The 26361-nt window shown below is 41.1% G+C and overlaps 1 protein-coding gene and 1 pseudogene across 7 annotated transcripts in view; both read right to left on the bottom strand.

The window, feature by feature from the left end:
- The window catches only part of LOC114662021 (myoglobin), a 213702-nt gene that overhangs the window by 139220 nt on the left and 48121 nt on the right, over positions 1 to 26361 (bottom strand). Inside the window, exons 1-3 of one of the 7 annotated variants that reach the window (XM_028815301.2) lie at positions 12568 to 12737; positions 11039 to 11258; positions 9995 to 10156 (exon numbers count right to left, since the gene is read on the bottom strand). The exons of 2 other annotated variants lie outside the window; for them this stretch is intronic. In XM_028815301.2, coding sequence (XP_028671134.1) covers positions 10010 to 10156; positions 11039 to 11258; positions 12568 to 12662 — 462 coding nt within the window. In that variant the 5' untranslated portion in view covers positions 12663 to 12737 and the 3' untranslated portion in view covers positions 9995 to 10009. Of the gene's footprint in view, positions 1 to 9967; positions 10157 to 11038; positions 11259 to 12567; positions 12744 to 26361 lie in introns of those variants that run through there. 4 more of the 7 variants (XM_051934857.1, XM_051934861.1, XM_051934859.1 and 1 more) reach the window with 4 other exon arrangements.
- LOC114662015 (myoglobin-like) lies at positions 23377 to 25468 on the bottom strand (annotated as a pseudogene).

The raw sequence follows: 26361 nt of genomic DNA, 5'->3' as shown, positions 1-26361 counted from the left end.
GAAACAAACTTGAATGTGGGGCTGTCATCCGTGGATAAGTAACTGTGGTCTGGCACAAAGATCACAATAATAAAGAAATTCTTTAACTAAAACAGCGTCATAAATAAACTAAACTTTTTAAATTGTGCAAAGTTCTCATACTTGCCAAATATATGGAGGTTTTGTTTTCAGAATTGTGATATCATAGAAATAAAATTAACATGCTGTCAGTCCTCTATAACCAACTGATATTACATACTAAATGGAGCCCCAAGTCAGGGCCGGATTTATATGAAAAGAGGCCCTAGGCTATTCCACTTATGAGGCCCTTTCACCTTCCATTTTTAAGTTTGTAAATTACATAAGAGATAATAAAATTTTGCTAACAATTTGAATGTAGGCCCCTCTTGATCTTGAGGCCCTAGGCTGAAGCCTAGTTAACCTATAGGAAAATCCGGCCCTGCCCCAAGTTAATAAAAAACTACATTATAATGAAATCCCATTACAATACCTATATCTTCCTGTTAAACACTGAGTATGCTTACGAGAAAATAGCTAACAGAACGTGGACTCATCTGTGGTGCTGAAGAAAATAAACCCGATCTACCGCCCCCTAGTAGTCACTGTCTGTTCAGGCTGATTTATGACAATAACCTCTTAATGCCAGGTGTGTCACCACAGATCACTCCACGCCTCATGACTTCTCATGTCCCATACCACCCTGGTGCCCTCCTCACCAGCCAGTCAAACCTCTTCAACAGAAAACCCAGTAAAGCTCTCTAATAGAAAATCAACACATGGAAATGCAAACAGGAGAGACTACGAATGGCCTGAAATTAGAAATTGCCAAGGGTTCAATAGGGCCTTAATGTTTAAAAACACTTGATAATTAAAAAATGTAAGTTATTTAAATCGCATATGTGACCACTTAAACTATGTGTATATATATGTTTAGATTTAGATAGAAATATTATTGTAGATGTCCGTGCAGATGTGGATGACCACTGTGTGCTGGATGGTCACTGACTGCAGGTTCTGACTTGATGTTCAGGGTGATGGAGTAGAAAGAGGAGACCTGAGCTGAAGCCCTGAGCCCTGAGCTCCCCCCAGTGAAGTGACCCCTGCTCCGATACACAGTGACACTCTGAGGGGATTATCTGAATGTTCACTTCGGTTTTCTTTACAGAGGTTTATAAGCCAACATTGGGTTCCTTCTTCACTCAAATTCAACTTGCCGTCACCTTATTGCTTTAGCCACAAGAACCCAGGTTCATTTTCAATGTCGGCCTTGCCATTTGACCCTTAGAGAATCGCACCTGCCTGAGAAACTACAGTGTGAGTTTCCATTAGTAACCGTAGTTTGTATTGGTATTATTCTCCATTAACTCTGTAGTATTTTCTTTGTATTTTTGCTCTTTTTAATATAATCAGTTCATAAATCTCATCTAACTGAATAAGTCAGACATCACCACTTGATCGACAAGTCAGATCCTCCCTGTTTCTTCATATTCACTCCACTGATTTGTATGACAAAGTGATTAAATTCTCCATTCTGCACGATAAGCTCCTTTTCTGATAACACATCTGATTGTTGCGTTGTGATGTCCGTTCAACACTCAGAGTGAATGGAGATCAACTAATCTGAGAACTTCAGCAGTCAACCACCTAGAGCAGACCTAGTGCCTGTAGAGTTTTACTTTAAATCGGTTTATTGTATTGACTTATGTTGCCACCCCTCCATTAATTTCCTAACCCGCTTATCTCTTTATAAATTTTTATTTTAGTTTGCTTCTCACCTATCCATCCATTTACTGGACCTTCTTTTTGCATTTCAGATTTTCAAGATATTGCAGTCTCTACCAGCAGCAGTGGGCTCAGAGCAGGAAAATACAAACCCAGATGGCAACCCATCACAAGGGGATGTCACTCACTGGTCAGAGGTCAGGTTGGAATGGAAGGTCTTTGAGAAGAAGCTGAAGAGAACTTGGAGATGGACAGGAGGAGAACATGCAAAGAGCACACAGGCAGTGGCTGAGACACCAGTGAGTGGAGATGTGAGGCAACGATAAATTTTTGAAAAAGTTTGTTTGGGTTTTGAATCCACAGTTCATACAGGAAAGTGAACTTTCAGCCACTCTTTAAACCTACAGCATTGGGTATCACAGCTGAGGACACAATCCTAATAATGAGCGAACAAAATGTCGGCGGCAGTAATAAACTAAAATGGTAGCCAAAATAATAGAAAAAAAAACATTACAAAGCAAAGGGTAGTTGGATATTCAAAAAAAATATCAGTAATTCTGACACAAAAAACGACAAGTGTGAGGTCAAACAAAATGGTGACAATTCAAGCATAGAAATTATGTAAATTTGAAGCTCATCCACTGATGGACCGAAGATACCCTGTACCTAGGAAAATGCCTCCAGTTCCCCTGAGTTAATAAAGATGATCATCAAATAACCCATTAAAACATTGTAAGGCAATCATCCAATCCTATAAGCTTCCTTCAGCTGTTTGCAAATGAGGAATAAAAATCATATTTTCCTAAAATGTATTTTCAAAACACAATATTTGTTAATGATCATTTAAATTTTATTTGGTTAATTGTCATCGTTACCATTTTGTTTCCTTCTATGGGCACCACAAATTTGGAACTTCGGATGTCTATGCTGCTCTGTGGCTGTTAAGCGTATGATGCGTGTCACTAAGACGCATTGACCATCAACATGCTGGTTTAAATAAAGACAATACTCTACTCACTAGCCAGGATTTGAATAAACACTAAAAACAATACCCTTACTTTGTGTTTCTAATCTTGTTCTGGTCTTGAAGCTTTTCCCCTACTGTCTCCAAACTTACTTAACGTTCTTGTTTTTTGGTGCTCGGCTTCTTGGTCAGTGTTGTTTGGTGATGACCCTTTCTTTGGTGTTTTGTCTTTGATTCATTTCCAGGTCCAAAATATTCATTCTGCTTGGCACCTTGAAAGTACACTCAGCAAAGGATATAAAAAACACTGCAGGGCCAATTACTCCATGCCTCGGCCAGAAACAGGCTGGCACCACATGGCATGAAGAGAATTCCAAAAACTACAAAGAGCAAGATTTTCCTAGATAAGTGATTACATCGAACCAATGATGGAAAATTGTAAAAAAAAAAAAAAAAAAAAAAAAAAAAAAAAAAAAAAAGTCCAAGAAGACAGCTTAGGGATGTTAGAAAAATTTTAATAAGCCTTTTACTTATTTTACACATCTGGTGGGGTTGAGCAGAAGAATGAAAGTGGCATCTCACACACACGGAGTTTAACACAGAAAAGAATAGCTGATAACTAATCAAATCAGTCAGTAAAGTGCAGCTGGAGTAAAGCCGACATCCGACAAGAAGAAGTAACCAACAGAGCGAAGTCGCTCGCCCAGTGGGTGGTGAAAGTTTAAAGCCAATGGTCTCCCAATGATTCAGCTGAATGCAGAAAGCAAAAAGGGATCAGAAAGGGACAAAGATGAACTCGGTGCTGAATGTAAATTGCATCTGCTCTGCCTATTGAGGATGCATTTATATGTGTGTGTCCTGCAGCATGTACAGTTAAGGTTTTCTGGCCGACAGTGCAGACAGCTTCACCTGCTAAAAATGCTTAATTTAGAATTGGTCAGGAAAATACACGAACTGGAGGTCCATGTTAGGAACTGAAATGACTCAAGGGTGTTTCGGCAATTCTGCTACTGCTAGTTGATTTCAGTCTCTTTCCAGGTGTCACTGTAGTCAGTGCGAGGCCAAAATCAGCAGCACCAATTCAGCAACTGGGCAAGTGGGTAACAGTGAGATGGGGGTCTGAGAATCCCAAATTTAGTTCCTTGGGACCCAGAACACATTCTGGGAACTCTGCAGCACACCTGTGGATCCTGAGAACAACAAAGTGCTCATAATTGGGGATTCCATAGTGCAGAATATTAGAAGTCCAAACTATGTTTAATCAGCAGTTAATGTTAAATGCCTTCTTGGGGTGAAGGTTTCTGACATTCAGGCTAAATTGGATCCTCTGGCTCATGATGAAGTATCTACCTTATTGCTACATGTTGGCACTAATGATATTTATTTACAGCACTCTGAGGTATTAAAGGGGAACTTCATCTCTATGCACCAAAGCAAAAATACAATGTCAGAATGTAATTGTTTCTGGCACCTTACAAAGATTATATAAAAAGAATGATTTAAAAGCAGATTGCATCCCCTTCACTGCTGGCTAGAAACCTGACGTGCAAATAAAAGCATAGCTGTTTTGAATAGCTGGGATTTTTGGGAAAAGCCTGGATTTTTCATGAGAGATGGTCTTCATCTGAACTGGAGGGAATCTTTTGTATTATACCAGAAACTGGCAGCAAAACTGTCTGTCTGATTAGAGCACCATCCAGACCAGTGTCTTGTGATCTTAAATCACAGGTTGTTTATCCTACCTGTTACTATCCTGTAGCTGTTACCCATAATCCCTGTTGAGGCATCCTATAAAATTTAGTCATAATGCAAACCTTACTTGATAACCAAAAAATAAAAGTATTAGATAAAGCAGTGTTTTGTTATTGGACTTCTGTGCTCGTCATGGATTGTCTATAACGAACACCATGTTCAAGCAGAAGGGTGTTCATATGTGCACTTGGCACCAGGACACCCTAGGCCTCAGTTCAATGATCAACTATGTGGTTGTGTCGGACTTGCGGCCACATGTCTTGGGGACACCGGTGAAGGGAGGGGTGGAGCAGTCAACTGATCACCACCTGGTGGTGAGTTGGTTTCGATGGTGGGGTAGGATGCCAGTCAGGCCTGGTAGGCCCAAACGTATTGGGATGGTCTGCTGGGAACATCTGGCAGAGTCCCCTGTCAGAAGTAGCTTCAACTCCCACCTCCGGCAGAACTTTGACCACGTCCCGAGGGAGATGGGGGACATGGAGTCCAAATGGGCCATGTTCCATCCCTCTATTGTTGAGGCGGCTGACCAGAGCTGTGGCCATAAGGTGGTCGGTGCCTGTCCTGGCGGCAATCCCCAAACCCATTGGTGGACACAGACTGTGAGGGATGCTGTCAAGCTGAAGGAGTCCTACAGGACCCTTTTGTCCTGTGGGACTCTGGAGGCAGCTAATAGGCAGGCTAAGCGGAACGTGGCTTCGGTGGTTGCGGAGGCAAAAACTTGGGTGGGGAGGAGGAGTTTGGGGAGGCCATGGAGAACAACTTTCGTACAGCTTAGAGGAGATTCTGGTCCAACATCCAGTGTCTCGGGTGGGGTGGCTAAGCAATGCAGTGTCACTGTATATGGTGGGGATGGTGCGCTGTTGACCTCAGCTTGGGATGTGGGTCAATGGGAGGAGTACTTCGAAGACTTCAATCCTACTAACATGCCTTCCAACAAGGAAGCAGAGCCTGGGGACTCAGAGGTGGGCCCTTCAGTCTCTGGGACTACGTTCCCGAGGGGTCAAAAAACTCCTTGGTGGCAGGGCCCCAGGGGTGGATGAGATACGCCCGGAGTTCAAGGCTCTGGCTGATGTAGGACTGTCTTGGTTGACACGCCTCTGCACCATCACATGGACATCGGGGACAGTGCCTCTGGACTGGCAGATGAGGGTAGTGGTCCCCTTAAGGGGACCGGAGGGTGGGTTCCAACTACATAGGGATCACACTCCTCAGCCTCCCTGGAAAAGTATTCGGGGGCCCTGGAGAGGAAGGTCCATCAGATAGTCGAACCTCTGATTCAAGAGGAACAGTGTGGTTTTTCGTCCTGGTTGCAGAACAGTGGACCAGCACTACACCCTTAGGGTCCTGGAGGGTGCATGGGAGTTTGCCCAACCAGTCTACATGTGTTTCGTGGACTTGGAAAAGGCATTCGATCATGTCCCTTAGGGAATCCTGTAGGGGGGGTGCTCCAAGAGTATGGGATACCGGACCCCCGATAAGGGATGTTTGGTCCCTGTACCACTGGTGTCAGAGCTTGATCCACATTGCCAGCAGTAAGTCAAATCCATTTCCAGTGAGAGTTGGACTTCGTCAGGGCTGCCCTTTGTCACCGATTCTGTTCAGAACTTTTATGGACAGAATCTCTAGGCACAGCCAGGGTGTTGAGGGGGTCTGGTTTGGTGGGCTCAGGATTGGGTCACTGCTTTTTGCAGATGTTGTCCTGTTTGCTCCATCAGGCAGTTATCTTCAGCTCTCTGGATCGGTTCAGATGAGTGTGAAGTGGCTGGGAAGGGAATCAGCACCTCCAAATCCGAGACCATGGTCCTCAGCCAGAAGAGGGTGGAGTGCCCTCTCAGGGTTGGGGGCAAGATCCTGCCCCAAGTGGAGGAGTTCAAGTATCTCCGAGTCTTGTTCACGAGTGAGGGAAGAACAGAGCGGGAGAGTGATAGGTGGATCAGTGCGGCATCCGCAGTGATGCGGGCTCTGCATCAGTCTGTCGTGGTGAAAAAGGAGCCGAGCCGTAAGGCGAAGCTCTCATTTTACCAGTCGATCTATGTTCCTACCCTCACCTATGGTCATGAGCTATGGGTAGTGACCGAAAGAACGAGATCGCGAATACAAGCGACTGAAATGAGTTTCCTCCGCAGGGTGTCTGGGCTCTTCTTAAAGACAGGGTGAGAAGCTCAGTCATCCGGGAGGGGCTCAGAGTAGAGCCGCTGCTCCTCCGCATTGAGTCAGATGAGGTGGCTTGGACATCTGATCAGGATGCCTCCTGGACACCTCCCTGGTAAAGGTGTTCCGGGCAAGTCTAACTGGGAGGCCCCGGGGAAGACCCAGGACACGCTGGAGGGACTGTCTCTCAGCTGGCCTGGAAACACCTTGGGATTCCCCCGGAAGAGCTAGAAGTGGCCAGGGAGAGGGAAGTCTGGGCATCTCTGCTCAAGTTGCTGCCCCACGACCCTCTCTCAGATAAGAGAAAGAGGATGGATGGATGGATGTTAGACCTGGAGATAAAACCAGATCCACCAGGGCACCGGTATTTGTAACAAAAAAAAAAAAAAAAAAAAGTTCAGAAAGAACTATGCAGTTTTAAATGCTGCTTATTTAACTCCCACTTTCTTGGATGTAAAAAGTGCTTTGGTAAATATTAAGTACAAAATTTGATTCGTCTTCACTGAAAGTACTCACTGGCTTAGTAAATCTGAGACTGTTCCCCTAGCTGAGGTGGATACACATTCCTTCATAAATCCAGAGATACATGATTTGATGGCACTGGAATAATTCATTCTGTCACAATGCAAATCAATTCTAAAAATTTGGCCGACTACATCCTGAGGCACTCATTTTAAATACTAGAATAGACTAGCATAGTTGTAGTGCCAGTCTCCAGACCACCAGGGCCATATTCATTGTGTAAATTGACAAATTCAGTCATGATCAATTTATAGCCAAATCAGAGATGATTTTTATACACAATGTGGAAACTGACATTTAGTCAATGCTTTATGTACAGTGTTAAATTCAGTAGGATTGTCAGACTGTCAAAGGTCCAACTCCTAATTATAACCACTTTTTTCCCCCCCCATTAAGGGTCATCACAGCAATCTTCCATATCTTCCTTTCCTCTGCATCTTTGTTACACCCATCACCTACATGTCCTCTCACCACATCCATAAACCTTCGCTTAGACCTTCCTATTGTCCTCTTCCCGAGAAGCTCTATCCTTTTCCCAATATCTCTCCTCTGTACATGTCCAAACCAACACAATCTCCCCTCCGACTTGGTCTCCAAACCGCCCAACCTGAGCTGACCCTCTAATGTTCTCATTTCTAATCCTGTCCATCCTCACATACCTATGCAATTCTTATCTTTAACTGCCACCTCCAGCTCAGTCCCCTGCTTTCTGGTCAGTGCCAGTGTCCAACCCATATAACATAGCTGGTCTCACCACCATCCTATTGACCTTCCCTTTCACTCTTGCTGAAATCCATCTGTCACAATCACTCCTGACACTTCTCCATGCATTCCACCCTGCCTGCACTCACCGCTCTTCCACAATCCCAGTTACTCTGCACTGTTGCTCCCACGTATTTAAACTCCTCCACCTTCCAACGCTACTCCCTGCATCCTCAAAATTCCACCAACTTCCCTCATTTACACACATGTATTCTGTCTTGTTCCTACGGACCTTCATTCCTCTCTAGAGCAAATCTCCAGGTTCTCCTCAACCTGCTGCCTAACTTTCTACAAATCAGTGTCATCGGCAAATTAGTCGACAGGGGCTCCTGTCTAATCTTATCAACCTGTGCAGATGATTCCTGATGTAATGCTGCGGTCACCCTTTCTACTTCTGCTGTAATTGGCCAGCTCTCAACTCTTCACCACTACCCAGTGCCTGTCTTACCTGAACTTAAATTTGCAGTCTTTTAGCTTCAACCATTTGATCCTTGGCTCTGCCCTCTTTGATCATCCACCTACAAGACCACCATCCTATGCTGCCTAGCTACACTTCCCCTGCCACCACTTTAAAGACTGCAATCTCCCATGATGCAGTTGACTAAGGAGAATGACCCAACAGATAGTCAAGGTTAATATCACTAACTCAAGAAGCTTTAGCATCCGCATGATGCTCCAAGTCTGAAGAGGCACCGACAGATGTGAACCACCAACAAGGTGGCAGACCAAAAAATCCACTGCAGCAGCCTGTAACAATGCCAAATCTAAGGATCCCTTTCAGTGGTTTAAGCTTTTGCAGATTTCAAATAACTAAACTGAGTTTCTGACTTGACACATGGAAACATCCAATTAGTTCTCTGAATCCAGCATCACATACACTAGTGCCCCACTATCAGACTAGTGTGCAATATAAAATGCAGTACAGAAAAGGTTAAAGTGCATTTGAAAAGGTGCTGACCAAGGTTCATTTGGAATGCTCGTTTGTACCTTCGATATCATTAAATGATAATCCTACAATCTTAAAATCAAATGCAGCCCATGGTATGGTTCTCTAGATGAAGAAAAAAACCCTACAGACTTCCCAGATGCAGATTTAGAACAGGGGCCGATAGCGAACTGTGTGCAATTAACAGATAACTAAAAACCACCAATTTTAAGTAAAAGGCCTGCACCTTAAATACATGTTGCCATAGTAATTGTGGCCAATCCATTATCAGTAACACTCAAGAAAAAACCTTTGCTTGGAAAAGGGCCACCTGCACCCATCACTTCCCAATCCAGGATATGGAATTGGGAATCCAAAACACCCAGTTCATTTTCAAAGAATGTAACCTGGCACATGCTGTTCATTCTACCAACTAGAAGCATCACAAAAAAATTTGCATTAGTCCAGGAGCTACTTGGCACATTGGAGCCAGTCAAGGAGCATAGTTAGTGGCCCAACTGCAACAAGATCTTCCTACCATGTAGAAGGAAATCCACTAGTGCAGAGTTAAATCCTTTTACACTAAATTGTAAATCTAACTGCAGTCAAGCACAAATCTTGTTTTTACTGTCTGGATCAAATCCATTTATTGGATTTGTTTAACACCAAGTTGAAATAAAAACTCCCAGCAATATAAAACCCTTCCTCACAAGAGGAAGCACATGTACACGAAATTTTATCCTTAAATGCAGAATGCCCTCCAAAAACCCCATATTGTCATTTCCTGCATTAGGCCAAGTAACCCTGCAGGATTTCAAACCAGGTTAGATGAGACCCATGTGATGAAGTACAACCACCAATATCCTTTAGTTCAGGGACAAAAAACAGTTAACGGCATAACTATGGTTCCCAACCAAACCTAGAAAGGAACAAAAACCCTCACTTAGATTTAACCAATACCAGGTGCAAACCAATCTGAGCCACAGTCGTACATTGGCTCCAAGTCCAAAGTATTGGAGCTACCATAGAGGATGGAAATCCAGACAGGAGATTTGTCCTCAAGATCAGGAAGTGACAGGTGAGATTTCTAACCACCATATAGAAAAGACCTAAATGATCAAATATTTAGTCAAATAGAAAACTCTGGGCACATCATCCCTTTAGTAATTTTATTCACACAGGAATCAAGCAGCATCAGACAGCTAACACATTTACTTATCATCAAATCCCAGCTCATCGTAGAATTCTCCCATTTGAGTTTGAAAGGTCTTCAGCACATTCTTCAGGGCTGTTTGAGCATCAGTGCCAAAGCCTTCAATCTTCTCTACTACCACTTCAAAAATGACATCACTGATGATCTGTAAATAAAAAACCCATCATTTATAGCCAATAGAGGGTTCAGAACTTCCATGTTAGAAGCAGCTAGCCATGAAGCAAAATAGGGTGCCAGTCTTAATACCTTGAAGGCACAATTAAAGAAAAAAGCATTTGCATGTACTATCCAGCAGCAATTTGGCATAGCTTAGTTCTGGAAGGAACACCAAAGGCTAAAGTGTTACCCCATCATGAAGGTCACAATTAACCAGTTGTGCAACCAAAACAGCAAGAGCCAACTCTAAAATTGCATTAGATTGTATCAAGCTTTTAATCTCAAAATTGCACAACTAAAAACATTTATACTTCAAATACGAGCACCAACTGTAGAGCAGTACAGAAGTAAACCCCTCCAGATTAATGGACCTATAGAAGGGTCATGAAATTAGACATCCTAGATGAAAGGCTTTAAAAACAGATGGAAAAAAGAATCTTTGAATTAGCTAAATGTTGAGCAGACACTTGACATTTTGGTATACACCCCATATGCAAACCTTTGAGACTACAGAAACATGCAGATTAGAGGATGGTACAGTGCTTGGTAAACTGGGTCAATTCTTGCTTTGTACACAAAAGGGATAGTTAAAGGTTGCAGTGTTTCAGTTTTACTAATGTGCCAAAGATCCCTGAAGTCTTGACTCATAAGGGACACAATGGAATTCAAAGAGGGGCTTTTAAAGTGCATCCCCAAATGACAGAAGCTACACAGGCATTTGCATTAAGGTTACAAAAAAAAAGCTTCTAAAAAAAGTCAGCCACTTTCTGAAAGGGGAATCAGAAACATTACACTACAGTTAGAACCCCAAAACTACTACAACCATGTTCTACTAAGCAAGTAGATATCAAGCCTTTCCATTCAGCAGTACCTGAAAGTAGATCCGAGGGATCTTGTGCTGCTTGGCATGAGATTCAGCCAGATCTTTCAGAGTTTTCTTGTCCCGTCCTCCACCTTGCATGAATTCTGTCAGCTTGCAGACGACAATTCCCCCATGGGCCTGGAGGTCAGGATTGTTCTGGAGCTGCTCTTTGGAAAGGGCAGTAAACTTGGGGAACAGCTTCTGGCTATCTGGTTTAGTCTCAAACAAGCTGGGAATGTGAAAAGGTAAGTTACAATTATCTTCCAATTTAGATACAACCCATTGTCCTATAGATATTTTAGGGTAAACTAAAAAAGCAAAATGTTCCAAAATAGCAGTTCATTAGGATGTGTGGCTCATCACAGAAGCAATACTTAAGTTACATTCTGGGAAAGTTACTTCAGGCTTTGAACAGGTTCAGAAGATTAAAAACCTAAAGTAGGAAGTTATCCAACAGAAACCTAATCAAAACTGACCATGCCTGCATTATATACAGTAGTACTCTTGTAAAAATTATGAGCCCATTGGTAGATCACTATCCAAGAGTCTTCCATGAAAACTTGCAAAGTTCCTTCTGGAATCTTTATGCATTGTTTTGAGGAACAGATAATGGTTCCACCATGGCATCAGTGTTCCAAGCACAGAAGACAGTAACTACATTTTAAGAAGTTCATGCTTTGTCTAGTTCAAAGCTCAGCCCATTGGTAACATTGCACTTCTAGTTGTCCGACAAACTACACCATAGAACAGGTGTGTCAAACTCCAGGCCACAACTTAACCCTTTCCTATTCAGTGGAAAGGAAACCAACTAATTTCCCCTTCATTTTTAATAGCCCTGTTTAAGGATTCAGTCCCCCAAATTTCTTAAACGGCAACCAAAACAAAAAGGACATGAAACAAGCCAGATGACCAGCTAAACTAGGATTTCAAACTACAATCTCAATGAGAAGCCGATTCTTACTATTAAGACTTATTTCAACAGGCTATCACTGCTCTCATTCTGCCACAGCAGACATCCAAAACTAAAAAAATGGTTCAGTGACCAAAAAGACCTTCACATTTATTTTCAGATTGTGTGATGGGCAAAAGTAAGCTAGTTATGTGGTGGCTGGTTGTGTCGGTTTGGTTGCTAATTAAGCAAAACAAGAGGCCCAAGTCTAAAACGGGCAAAATAGAAAAATCAATCACTAATGATAATCTGTGGAGTCCAACACCCATGCCATAAAGCCCCCACACTAAACACCAGTACTTTACACAATAGTAGAAATAAAGCCACACAAGCATTTGTGAGGACATTAACAGCAAGCTACACTTACCCAGCAAATCAAAGTTAACCAGGAAAAAAAAAAAATATTCCACTGCAATTTCTAGGCTGATTTAGTATAAAATTAAATGCAAACAGGACTAAACGACGGAGTGTAAAGACAAAAAATTAAATGCAAGGCTGTAGTTATTTTATATATAAATTAAACCCCACACAACTTCACAGAAAAAAGTTAATCCACGCAACATTCTAAAAGTGAAAAATTAAAATTTACCGCTGAAGAACGATCTCCCCATAGCTTTTGGGATCAGCCTTCAAAGGATCCCAGAAACTAAGCACAGCATCATATTCCTCACCACTAGCACACATTGTAGCTGACAAGAAAACAAAAATGCCCGTAACCTCAATCTCCTTTCACCAAATCGCCGACTACTGTTACCCTGAGTCGCCTCCTCTACTTTATGAACCAACGGCAACTCCGCCCCCTGAGCACGTGCGCCCTGAAGCCGCTAATTGAAGCGGCGAGATGCGCACGAGACCGTCATTTATGAAATAAGATCTCATTAATCTATTTATTTATTTTCAATTATACTGAAAAGAAAAATCAAGACTTAAAGAACATTCTTAATATTTAGCAGAAGGATTTAATGCTTCGTGTTATTTTTCGTATATTATATGCAGCTGAAACCACACTCTATGTGTAGGAAACTTCATTAGCTGCTATTTTTAATTCCATCTCTATCCCAAACTACAGATGAAGGGTTTCAATTGTAGATCCTTCTTAATTGAACTTTACTTCCCTTTCTCAGCACTCCACAATGTTTATTATATCCAAATGATTTTATTTAGATTTCAATGTTACTTGCACTTCATTTTTAGTGCAGATTTGCAGCAGTCTAACATATTATCCTGAAAGCAAGAATACCCAAAGTCTGCTTTGGAGAAAAATCGCAATTATAAACTCCTCCTCGTTTAGCTGCTCTCACTTGCCTGAAATATTTGGGGTTTGGTGCTTTTGAAATGTTGACATCGGTAGTTTCAGATTTTTGTTATCTTGTTCTACTTTCAGAAATACGCTGAAGTGTGAGATTTACATTTATAAGAAATATTTGTGTTTTTACACAAGTTCTTAACTCTCATTTGTCATGTTCTTGTTGTTTCAAATCCTGAAAAAGTGGAATTAAAATCTCAATGATGATGATGAGAAAATTTTTAAACCCATGATAAAAACACTAAATAATCCCAAAGCCAGTCTACAATCTAATAAGATTCACTTAGTGAGTTGACTTATTATTAAAATGTTTACACCAATCCTCAGCTTTTAAGCAATGCTCAGTGTAATTACTTATCTAGTAAAATATTGCTGCTTGCTGCATTTGAAATTGTGTGTTGTTGGCTGTACTAATTGGCCCTGCAGTGTTCTCTATACCCTTTGCTCTGTGTGTGTGTTTGTGCAACTTTGCAATGTAGCAATGAGGATTAAAGGTCATCACTCAAATTATAATGATGACTGCATGTCACCTTGTTATTGTTAGCTTTTTTAAAAAAATGTGTGTTTGAAATTCTGTTTTGAGCTTTTCCCAGTTAAGACTAAGCAGTGCATGCCATTGAAGAGGTTCAAAACTTCAAGCACCATTTGAAGAAAGAAAGAAAGAAAGAAAGAAAGAAAGAAAGAAAGAAAGAAAGAAAGAAAGAAAGAAAGAAAGATCAACAGTAGGAATACATCATTCACATGACATTATGCTGCATCTTGATTTTCACCCTCTACTGAGGAGGACCGCACTAAACGTGAATACACCATGAAAGAAGTCAGTTTTCTCTTTCACTTCATTAAAGATTTGCCAGTGTGCTGCTCCTGCTTCACAGAGTCACAGAGACTTGGTGTGGAACAAACAGGAATTTAGAAAATAATTTTTTAAATTGTTTGCTGACCTCACAACGATCACCAAACACCCTGCTGTGCAGTAACTGATGTTCTATCAGACATGTAGTGTGCAGTTCAAGCTGTCCAGTAATCTTTGTCTTCTTAACATGTTATTGTGGCTCGTCCATTGTCACATTTGCATCAAGAACTTGAGGTGATGCTGTTTCAATTTAGTTAATTTATAGTCAGTAGATTTTCCTCACACGTGGTGGTTGGTGGCACTCAGTTGGCTGAGCATTTCACTACTTGATAATGCAGATCTTTGGTCGTCAAATAAAAGGAAGTTAAAGGGGTTTGAAGTCCATCAATTTAATGATAACACTGAATATGAATTTTAAACATGTAGACACCTATGTTGCAATTGTGATTTAAATTTGATTCATTGCAATTTTAGTATTACCAGTCCACCTAACCTGCATGTCTTTGGACTGTGGGAAGAAACTGGAGCAGACACAGGGAGAACATTTAAACTCCACGCAGGCAGGACCAGGGACACGGACCCTGTCCTCCTTACTACGAGGCACCAGCACTACCACTGCCCCACTGTGCCACCTTTGGTTTCTACAGTATGTGTGTCCTGAAATCTAATTTTTTTAATATTTTTTTGTGGGTCCCCATGAAGAGTGTCACCTGCCCCTCAATGTTAAAGGACCACCACAGCCCTTTAAAGGCAGGATTGGAACTGAAGTCCATTGTGGACCAGATATGATATCCAACAGAGTTTGTGTTGTTGTTTGGAGTTCACTTTTTCATCTAGTAGGTGGGCAGCATTGTGGTAGGAATTCAAACTGACAAAATGTGTAAAACTCAGAATATAGATAGATAGATAGATAGATAGATAGATAGATAGATAGATAGATAGATAGATAGATAGATAGATAGATAGATAGATAGATACTTTATTAATCCCAGGGGGAAATTCACATACTCCAGCAGCAAAAAATATTAAAGAGTAATAAAAAATGCAGGTAAAAAACAGACAATAACTTGAATAATGTTCAACGTTTACCCCCCTCTGGTGGAATTGAAGAGTCGCATAGTTTGGGGGAGGAATGATCTTCTCAGTCTGTCAGTGGAGCAGGACAGTGACAGCAGTCTGTCGCTGAAGCTGCTCCTCTGTCTGGAGATGACACTGTTTAATGGATGTAGTGGATTCTCCATAATTGATAGGAGCCTGCTGAGTGCCCGTTGCTCTACTATGGATGTCAAACCGTCCAGCTCTATGCCAACAATAGAGCCTGCCTTCCTCACCAGTTTGTCCAGGCGTGAGGCATCCTTCTTCTTAATGCTGCCTCCCCAGCACACCACTGCGTAGAAGAGGGCACTCGCCACAACCATCTGATAGAACATCTGCAGCATCTTACTGCAGATGTTGAAGGATGCCAGTCTTCTAAGGAAGTACAGGCGTCTCTGTCCTTTCTTGCACAGAGAATCAGTATTGGATATTAGAATATGGATAGGGTGCCAAAGTTTAATTTACTTGTGATGAGTTAGCTGAACAATTTGCAGTATCAAATACGTTTAGTGACCACTGAATTAATTTGTTCAATAAGGTATCTGTTGTATGTATCCCAAGAAAGAAAATGAAATGTCAGGTCAAAAATGGTGGTCTTTTGAATGTGATAAAATAATTAATGAAAGAGTGTGATAGAAATCAAACATGTTAAATTAATTTAAGAAACGTATCCTTTACCAGGACAAGTTTGATAAAACCTTTCTGAGTCAGTAATCAGGCAGGGGAAAAGTTGTCCATCTGTGTCCTTTAATCCTCATGCTGAAGAGGGAGCACTCATCACAGCAGTTTGTAACAACATGGTGACAATGATCACAAACTACAGATAAAGGGTAATAATTATAGACAGTTGAATTTGCATAACAGTGCTGAATTAATGATTACATATAGGCCTACTGTGATTGCTTCAAAGACATGAGGTGATTTAGTATAAAGCACAACAATCCTAAAATAAAAGTCTTTCTCCATTCTTGTTTGTTCTTCATGATCTGTTGATATTCAGCTCTTGTTTTGTTATGAAAACTGTATTGTAAAAGGAAACACAGAGACCAAGATTAAGGTTTGGGGATTCTGTCCCTGTATACTGTAAATCACTTTACAAGTAATGAATACGGTCAGTGATGGATTACACACATAAGACAGCCAGTAGGGAGAACACGGACATTTTATGAGGTGGGAATGCTGGGGAACAGGACGCTGAGGGTCTTGGGATGATGGTGATGTCATCAGTGGAGGACCAGAGAAAGCGAATCAACTCGGAAGCGGCCCGGACGTCTGGCTAGGGTTTTAGAGACTAACTCAAGAGTTTGTTTTCTCGTCTTTCCTGTTAAAATAAAGAAAGAGCAGTTAGTACACTGTCGCAATCCCCTGTCTTGTGATTTTGCGCTGCTCATCGGGTCCATTAGCTGTTTCCTAGTGGCTAGTGTGTGACTCACCCACACCCCTCAGCCCAGACCCAGGTCCCGAGAGGTCATATTCCCGGGAGACAGCATCGGCATTAGCCTGGAGAGTGCCTTACAATTAACGACTGTGAACCTATACGACTGCAGATCCAAAACCAACTGGTGACCCGATGGTATGACTCCTTATGAACAGCCTTCCACTGGAGAGCAGCGTGGTCCATCACGAGGGTGAAGTCCCGTCCCAACAGGTAGTATCTCAGCTGGGTCACCGCCAACTTTATCGCCAGTGCCTCACTTTCTACCACCGCATACCTCGTCTCCCAGTCAAGCAGTTTCTGGCTCAGGTATATCACTGTGTCTTTGGCACCATCGATGCTCTGGCTCAACACCGCACCCAAGCCTCTGTCCAAAGCATCGGTCTGGAGATTAAAACAGAAAGAGAAATTAGGAGTCTTCAATATAGGTGCCATTGTAAGGGCCACTTTTAGGTCACAAAATGTACGTTCCGTTGTTTCATCCCACACCACACTGAAAGGGGCCCTTTTCTTTGTCAGATTTGTTAAGGGCGTAGCTCTCTCAGAAAACTGGGGTACAAACCGGTGGTAATAACCCACTAATCCTAGTAAAGCCTGTACCTGCTGCATGGTAATCAGACATGGCCAGTCAAGAATGGCTTCAATTTTGGAACATTGTGGTTTAACCGTACCTCCGCCCAAAGGGTAGCCTAAATATCTAGCTTCATTCAACCTGAAGAAACACTTCTTGGGGTTGATGCGTAGCCCAGCTATGTCATCTAGAACACCTATCTTTCCATTCTTCATCCTCTTCATAGCTGTCCTTACTTCCTCATTGCTAATCCGTTGCATTTCCTGATTGACTGTCTCCATATCATCCATTCTTCTATCTCACTCTCATTCTCTTCATTCATCATCATCTCAAAGTACTGTTTCTATCTGTTCAACACACTCTCCTCGCATGTGAGTACGTTTCCATCTTCATCCTTTATCATCCTAACCTGCTGCACATCTTTCTTAGCTCGGTTCCCCTGCCTAGCCAATCAGTACAGATCCTTTTCTCCCTCCTTTGTGCCCAACCTCTCATACAACTCTTCATATGCCTTTTCTTTAGCCTTCGCCATCTCTCTCTTTTCCTTACACTCTTGTCTACTTTCTGCATCTGACTATCCCACTTCACCAACCTCTTCCTCTGTATTCTCTCCGGTACTTCCCCAATCCACCACCAGGTTTCCTTTTCCTCTTTCCTCTGTCCAGATGTCATGCCAAGCACACTTCTTGCTGTCACCTTTATTACTTCTGCTTTAGTTGCCCAGCTATATGGCAACTCTTCACTGCCACCCAGTGCCTGTCTTACCGCCTCTCTGAACTTAATCTTTCAGTCTTCCTTTCTCATCTTCCACCATTTGATCCTTGGCTCTCCTCTCACTCTCCACTTTTTCTTAATCTCAAACAACATCCTAGAGACCACCATCCTATGCTGCCTAACTACACTTTTCCCCGCCTCAGCTTTGCAGTCTTCAATTTCCTTCAGTCTGAAATGCCGAAGTTGAGACTAATGAGAATGACCCAACAGATAGTCTAAAGAAAGTTAATTTCACTGATACAAGCAGCTTTAGCATCAGTATGAAGTCCAAGGACCTCATGTATATACGGTGCATACGCCCGTTTCCGCACTAACATTGTACTGTATTAAAAGTAAACTTGGTGTAAAGCCACACACATTCTTATGCCAGCTCAATCCATTGCGTAAGCAAAATATTGGCTTGGTTTTGCAAACTGGTGGCACCCAGCATCAAACCAGTGCTACTGTTTGTTTCTAGATTCACATCCCTCAGGTGGTTTTATTAAATACATTGAAATTAACCACATATTGTTTATTAGTTTAAGGCTTCTGATTGCAATCAACCTGTAACAATATAATGGTACACAGAATGGCCAAACTATTCCAAAAACCATAGCTGCTTTAGTGTTGTTACTCTCAGTGCACCACTCAGTATCTTAACCCACTGTATTTGAGTGTGGAATCACAGCTATAAAGCAGCTGATCGCAAAACTATGGCAGATTGTGTCAAGAGCGGATAGAATTAAAAGGATACAGCTTCGAGCTCACGCTGCCTCGGCAGTCTATTTGAACCTCTCCCATCCAGCAAACACTTCAAGAGCCTTTCTTGTGAGGTCCTCGTGGTTCAGAAACAGCTTCATCCAAGAGATACAAACACAATCAGTCCATCAAGTGCTCTTGGTACAACTATTTGTACATAGAAGTACAATTACCTTACTGTAATATTGCACAACCCGAGCCACTAATGCTTTCATATTGTATATTTCTGTTTTTGATCGTATTATTATTTTACCATTTTATAGAATAACTTTATGGAAGATTTACATATTGAATCACATTGTACCATACAACAACAAAGGAACTAAATTTAATTCAATAGAAGACAACGCAAATTTACAGATAAGATTGGTTTCTAAGTCGATTTAGATTTCCAGGAGCAATCTTCTTGGAGCTATTGATATTTTTAAAATAAAATGCAGTATACTATAGATTACATTTTTTACTTTTAAATGTACACTGTTAGTAATTAAATGTGTGAGCACGGTGGACAGTGGTAGCTATGAGCTGGCTCCTCATCCAGGGATTGTTCCTGCCTCCTGCCGTATGCTTGCTGGGACTGGTGTGACTCCAGATAAATAGATGGAATGAACTAAACATGTAAAAGCTTAAAAGGTTTGAAGAATCGGCGTTCTGAGCTTACAGATAGCTTGACATTACAAATCTTGTGTGGCGATTGGTTACTTGAAGGAAAAAAAAAAAAAAAAAAGACAGGAAGTGGGGGTTAGTACTTTGAAAGAGACGGTTCTGCTGCAATTTCAGACGGCACAGCCAATCTCTGGGCGGGGCTCGAGCTCTTCACGACCATCGTAGGCCCATGTTTAATACATGCTTTAATTCCTATCATCATGATAATGTTAAGCATACATCTTGATATTTAAATTGTTCACAGAGCTGTAAATATCATGAATATATTCTGTGTCCTGTCAGCAGAGGAGAAAGCCCATTTAAGCATGTAGCAATTCACACAGAGCACATTGAAAAACACAATACAATACATTTAAAGTGCTACTTTAGTTACAAAGGGATTTGAGAAACTTGTAAATTAAACTAAGTTTGACGCTGTTCTGGTTTAATGACAAAAAAAAAAAAAAACCTGATTAAAGTTAACATTCCAAGATTAAAGTTAACATTCCAAGCTTCTCCCCCCCCACTTTTCTCTGTACCCTAATAAGCCTAAAGTGTCCATATAACACTCAGATGGTAGGATACAACTCCCCTTTTCATGGCAACTTTGACATCTGACCACAAATTTCAGGCATGCTGCGAGTTTCTCCACTACTCTCACTTGATCAACCTCCTTTTAATACCACCGTTTAAACCAGCAAATGTTTCCTTGCCTCCACCTGGTATTTGTTAAAATTCTTTGATTTTCCCTGTGCTTTTGCTATTGTCTTTTCACACAACACTGAAATTAAAAGGGTCTTTTATATTTGCTTATTCAAAGAGACTGAATTATGGGAAGAGATGTGAAACGTAATGCAGGCATCTGCTGCCCCAGGATTTATGTAAGCAGAAGAATGGAATTTGGCGTACGCACATTTATGTGTCTGGATTTTTTCTGCGTATGCACATCTGTTTGTGCATATGCCATATTTCAGTGCAAATTCTACGCACGGCCTTATGATGCTCCAGGTCTGACGTGTCACCAACGTAGATTTGACTAAGCAAGGTGGCAGATGACGAGGAAGCCTGTAAAAAACTGAAAGCTAAGTTTGTTTAACAATTGAATTCAGCTAAAACTCAACTCAAATTCTGACTTGACACAAATGAAAACACCCATTACATTCCAGTTCTCTGCATAACAAAGCACTAAATTACCTCCTTCACACAGACTATGTATAGATGCAGTACAAAAATGCATTTATGATTGAAACCACTGAATATGAAGCTTAAAATAAAAAGGTTGCCTAAAGTTAACTTGAAGAGGAGCACTTGGAATTTTGCCCACTTTGAAAGCTTTAATATTGATATGAAAAAACAGCCTTGAGACTCCAATGCCCATGGCATGCTTTTTAAGCAGACATGTGCAGGCTTATTTTTCAGATGTCCATTTGGAACAGGGGGTTCATGGTGAATATAGAACTTTGCATGCAGCTAACCCAATTTAAAAATATAAAATTTGTTTCATTTAGTAAAAGCCTGCACTGTAAAAATTATGCCACAGTAACTCTAGACCCAAACCATTACCATAATCAGCAATACTAAACCAAAAGATACTTGCTTTCAAAAGGGGCCCCTCCTATAACATGCCTACAATCCATGATGCAAAAGGTTAAACCCAACACCCACAGTACATGGGTTCTCAAACTGTAAGGAACTAAACACGTGCCAGGTTACATTTCTGACCAGAAGCTTCAAAATTAGTGTGTAGTATTAAGCCCAAAGCTGCTCACATCACTATGCAATTCCAACATGTAACAAGATTTTCCTAGGATATACAGCACATCACTTTTTCCACCTTTTGTTATGTTACAGCCTTATTCCAAAATGGATTAAATTCATTTTTTTCCTCAAAATTCTACACACAACACCCCATAATGACAACGTGAAAAAAGTTTGAGGTTTTTTCAAATTTATTCAAAATAAAAAAAACTTAGAAATCCCATGTCCATAAGTATTCACAGCCTTTGCTCAATACTTTGTCGATGCACCTTTGGCAGCAATTACAGCCTCAAGTCTTTTTAAATATGATGCCACAAGCTTGGCACACCTATCCTTGGCCAGTTTCGCCCATTCCTCTTTGCAGCCCCTCTCAAGCTCCATCAGGTTGGATGGGAAGCGTCGGTGCACAGCCATTTTAAGATCTCTCCAGAGATGTTCAATCGGATTCAAGTCTGGGCTCTGGCTGGGCCACTCAAGGACATTCATAGAGTTGTCCTGAAGCCACTCCTTTGATATCTTGGCTGTGTGCTTAGGGTCGTTGTCCTGCTGAAAAATGAACCGTCGCCCCAGTCTGAGGTCAAGAGCGCTCTGGAGCAGGTTTTCATCCAGGATGTCTCTGTACATTGCTGCAGTCATCTTTCCCTTTATCCTGACTAGTCTCCCAGTCCCTGCCACTGAAAAACATCCCCACAGCATGATGCTGCCACCACCATGCTTCACTGTAGGGATGGTGCCAGGTTTCCTCCAAATGAGACGCCTGGCATTCACACCAAAGAGTTCAATCATTGTCTCATCAGACCAGAGAATTCTCTCTCAGACTCAGAGTCCTTCAGGTGCCTTTTGACAAACTCCAGGCGCCTTTTACTAAGGAGAGGCTTCCGTCTGGCCACTCTACCATACAGGCCTGATTGGTGGATTGCTGCAGAGATTGTTTTCCTTCTGGAAGGTTCTCCTCTCTCCACATAGGACCTCTGGAGCTCTGACAGAGTGATCATTGGGTTCTTGGTCACCTCCCTGACTAAAGCCCTTCTCCCCCGATCGCTCAGTTTAGATGGCCGGCCAGCTCTAGGAAGAGTCCTGGTGGTTTCAAACTTCTTCCACTTACGGATGATGGAGGCCACTGTGCTCATTGGGACCTTCAAAGCAGCAGACATTTTTCTGTAACCTTCCCCAGATTTATGCCTTGAGACAATCCTGTCTCTGAGGTTTACAGACAATTCCTTTGATTTCATACTTGGTTTGTGCTCTGACATGAACTGTCAACTGTGGGACCTTAGACAGGTGCATGCCTTTCCAAATCATGTCCAATCAACTGAATTTACCACAGGTGGACTCCAATTAAGCTGCAGAAACATCAAGGATGATCAGGGGAAACAGGATGCACCTGAGCTCAATTCTGAGCTTCACTGCCAAGGCTGTGAATACTTATGTACATGTGCTCTCTCAATGTTTTTGTAATAAATTTGCAAAAATCTCAAGTAAACTTTTTTCCTGTTATCATTATGGGGTGTTGTGTGTGCAGAATTCTGAGGAAAAAAGTGAATGTAATCCATTTTGAAATAAAGCTAACATAAAATGTGGCAAGTGATGCGCTGTGAATACTTTCTGGATGCACTGTATAGGTAGATCTATTACTAGTGCAGAGCTCCAATGCAAAGTTGAATCCTTTTACACTACTTTAGTAACCTTTAGCTAATGCAATTGAGCAAGCATCTAGTTTGATACTATCTGGATCAAAATTTGATTTTCTACCTCAGAAAGGGGAAGTTAAGCACACCCAGCAGTACAAACCCTTCCTGACAGACATTCCAAGAATTATGCCTTAAAGCCACAATACCCACCATAAACTCCATATGGTCATTTCCTTTATTAAGCTACATAACACTGCAGGATATCAAACCAAGTTTGATCCGACCCATGTGAAGTACAACCACCAATATCTTAGTTCAGGAGGAGGAACGTTTTAGTGGCAGAACCATACTATGCTGTAGTTCCCAATGAAACCTAGAGGGACAAAAATGACCTCACATTCAAGATCATTTAAAAGACTGGGTGCAAACCAATCCAAACCAGTCAGTTACACATTGGTTCCAAGTCCAAAAGTATTGGAGCTACCATATCCTGGTCATGACAAAACCCAATGCCTGGAGATGACAGAAAAGGGGTGGTTTCTAAACCTAAACACCTGAAGGATCAAATAATTGTCAAACAGAAAACTCTAGGCACATCCCTTTTGTAGTTTTATTCATACAGGAAATCAAAGCAGCAAAATAATGACCGCTAACAAATGCATTCATTAATCAAATCCCAGCTCATCATAGTGTTCTCCCATTTGAGTCTGAAAGGTCTTCAGCACATTCTTCAGGGCTGTTTGAGCATCAGTGTCAAAGCCTTCAATCTTCTCTGCTACCACTTCACAAATGACATCACTGATGATCTGTGAAGGAATTACAATTCATTTATAGCCAAGAAACGAATTCAGAACTAAGATGTCCTAGAAGCAGCTAGCCATATACACTAAAACTTCCAGTCTTAATACATTGAAGACATTTAAAAGAAAACCATTTACATACACAATCCAGTAGTGTTCCTTCCAGAACTGAGCAGTTATGCCCAAGTGTTCCCTCATCATGATCACAATTAGCCAGTTGTGCAACCAAAATGAGAACCCTAACTATTTAGAAACTAATGCATTTTTTTTTTTAATGATAAAAATGGCAGAATTAAAAAAGCCACTCACACAATGTCACATTTAAACTCCAATTAGAGAAGCACCAACTGTACAATAGTACAGAACTAGATACTGCAATTGGCAAGAGGACCTACAGAGTCCTGCAATTAAAGACCATCTACATCCGAGGTGTAGACCAGAGACCACAGAAACAAGCAAATTAGAAGATGGTGCAAGGTCTGGTAAACTTGGGTGAACTCCTGCCTGGTACACAAAAGGGAGGATAGTTAAAGATGCAGTGTTCAGCAGATTAGTATGAAGTAAAGAACTCCAAAGTCTGTTCTGTACTCATAAGGGACACTATGGAATTGAAAGAGGGGCATTAAGGTTACAAAAAAAGTCAGCCCCTTTGTGGAAGGGAATCAGAAGCACATTACACTACAGTTTAAAAACCCAACCCTACAACTACTATGTTCTACTAAGCAAGGCCATCAGATCAAGCATTTATACCCAGTAAAGAAATACCTGAAAGTAGATTCGAGGGATCTTGTGCAGCTTGGCATGAGATTCTGCCAGATCCTTCAGAATTTTCTTGTCCTGTCCCTCCGTCTTGCAGGAATTCCGTCAGTTTGCAGAGGACAATTCCTCCATGGGCCTGGAGGGTCAGGATTGTTTTGCAGCTGCTCTTTGGAAAGGTCAGCAAACTTGGGGAACAGCTTCTGACTATCTGGTTTGGTCTCAAACAAGCTGGGAATATGAAAAGGTGAGAAGGGTTACAATTATCTTCCAATTTAGATACAAGCCATTGTAGGGTAAACTCAAAGAAAAAATGTTCCAAGAATAGGATGCGTGTTTCCCCACAGAGGCAGTACTTGACAGTTGCATTCTGGGAATGGTTCAATGCCTAAAGTTTGCAGACAATTAGGAATTAACCCCAACCCATGTAATGTATGAAGCTATCCAACAGGAATCAAAGCTTTCAAGTTACTTCTGGAATTGATGCATTATTCTGTTCAGAACAAAGAATATAGATAAAAATGCCATAGTGGAACCAGAACACAGCAACTGTATTTAATGAAGCTCATACTTTGTCCAAGCCAAAGCTTAAACCACTCGTTACATTGCTCTTCCAATTGTCCAACTACACCATTGAGCCTCCACACTAAGAAGCATCAAGGACTTTAAGCAACAGTAGAAGTAAAGCCTCACAGCGAATATTGCTCTAAGCAACTCACACTTAACCATTAGATCGGTTTGTCAGAAAACATTACATACTGCAACTTCTGTTCATTTAAGGTTTATACTAAGTTAGCCTAAAAAGAAAGATGAAGAGTGAAGACTAAAAATTAACGACATGGTTTCAAAAATGTAAGGCTTTAAAAGTCAGAAGGGTAAAAACAAAAAAACAACCTATAGATAAGAAAATTAATCCCAGCAACATTCTAAAAGTGTAAAATCAAAATGTACCGCAGAAGAACAATCCCCCCATAGCTTTTGGGATCAGCCTTCAAAGGATCCCAGAAACTAAGCACAGCAATAAACTCCTCAGCACTAGCACACATCGCGAAGAGACTGACGAAGACAATCACGATTATCAAACTCCTACGACCAAACTGCAAATTGCTGACTACTGTTACTCTGACTCGCCTCCTCTACTTTATGAACCGACGGTGACTCCGCCCCCTGATCACGTGCACCCTGCCTGCTGGAGAAGCCGCTAATTGAAGCGACAAGACGCACACGAGACCGTCATTAATGAAAGAAGGTCTCATTAATCTAATTATTTATTTTCAAATATACTGAAAACAAATCAAGACTTACTGAACATTCTTAATAGTTATCAGAAGGATTTAATGTTTCATGTTATTTTTCATGTATTATATGCAGCTGAAACCACTCCCTGTGGGTAGGAAACCTCATTAGCTGCTACTTTTAATTTCATCTCTATCCCAAACTACAGATGAAGGGCTTCAATTATAGATCCTTCTTAATTGAACTTTACTTCCCTTTGTCAGCACTCAACACTGTTAATTATATCCAACTGATTCTATTTAGATTTCCATTTTACTTGTGCTTCATTTTTATACCCAAAGTCTGCTTTGGAGAAAATTCGCAATTATAAAATCCTCCACGTTTAGCTGCTTTCACTTGCCTGAAATATTTAGGGTTTGGTGCTTTTGAAATGTTGACATCATTAGCTTCAGATTTTTGTTTCAGTTTTAAATTCAATGAATTAATTTACTTCCAATTGTTTAATTTGCTGATTCTTTTTCCTTTTTTTCATCTCTTTTTCTGCTTTCAGAAATACGCTGTAGTGTGAGATTTACAATTATAAGAAATAATTGTGTTTTTACCACAGCTTTAAGATCTTAAGGCTCATTTGTCATGTTCTTGTTATTTCAAAACCTGAAACAAGTGGAATTAAAATCTTAATGGTGATAATAATGATAATTTAAAACCCATGATTAAAACACTAAATAATCCCAAAGCAAGTGAAAACAATCTAATAAGATTCACTTAGTGATTTGACTTATTAT

This window comes from Erpetoichthys calabaricus, chromosome 12, assembly GCF_900747795.2.
Source record: "Erpetoichthys calabaricus chromosome 12, fErpCal1.3, whole genome shotgun sequence".
Lineage (NCBI taxonomy): Eukaryota > Metazoa > Chordata > Cladistia > Polypteriformes > Polypteridae > Erpetoichthys > Erpetoichthys calabaricus.
Note: the sequence above shows the minus strand (reverse complement) of the source record. Positions and strands in the feature narration are given on the sequence as shown.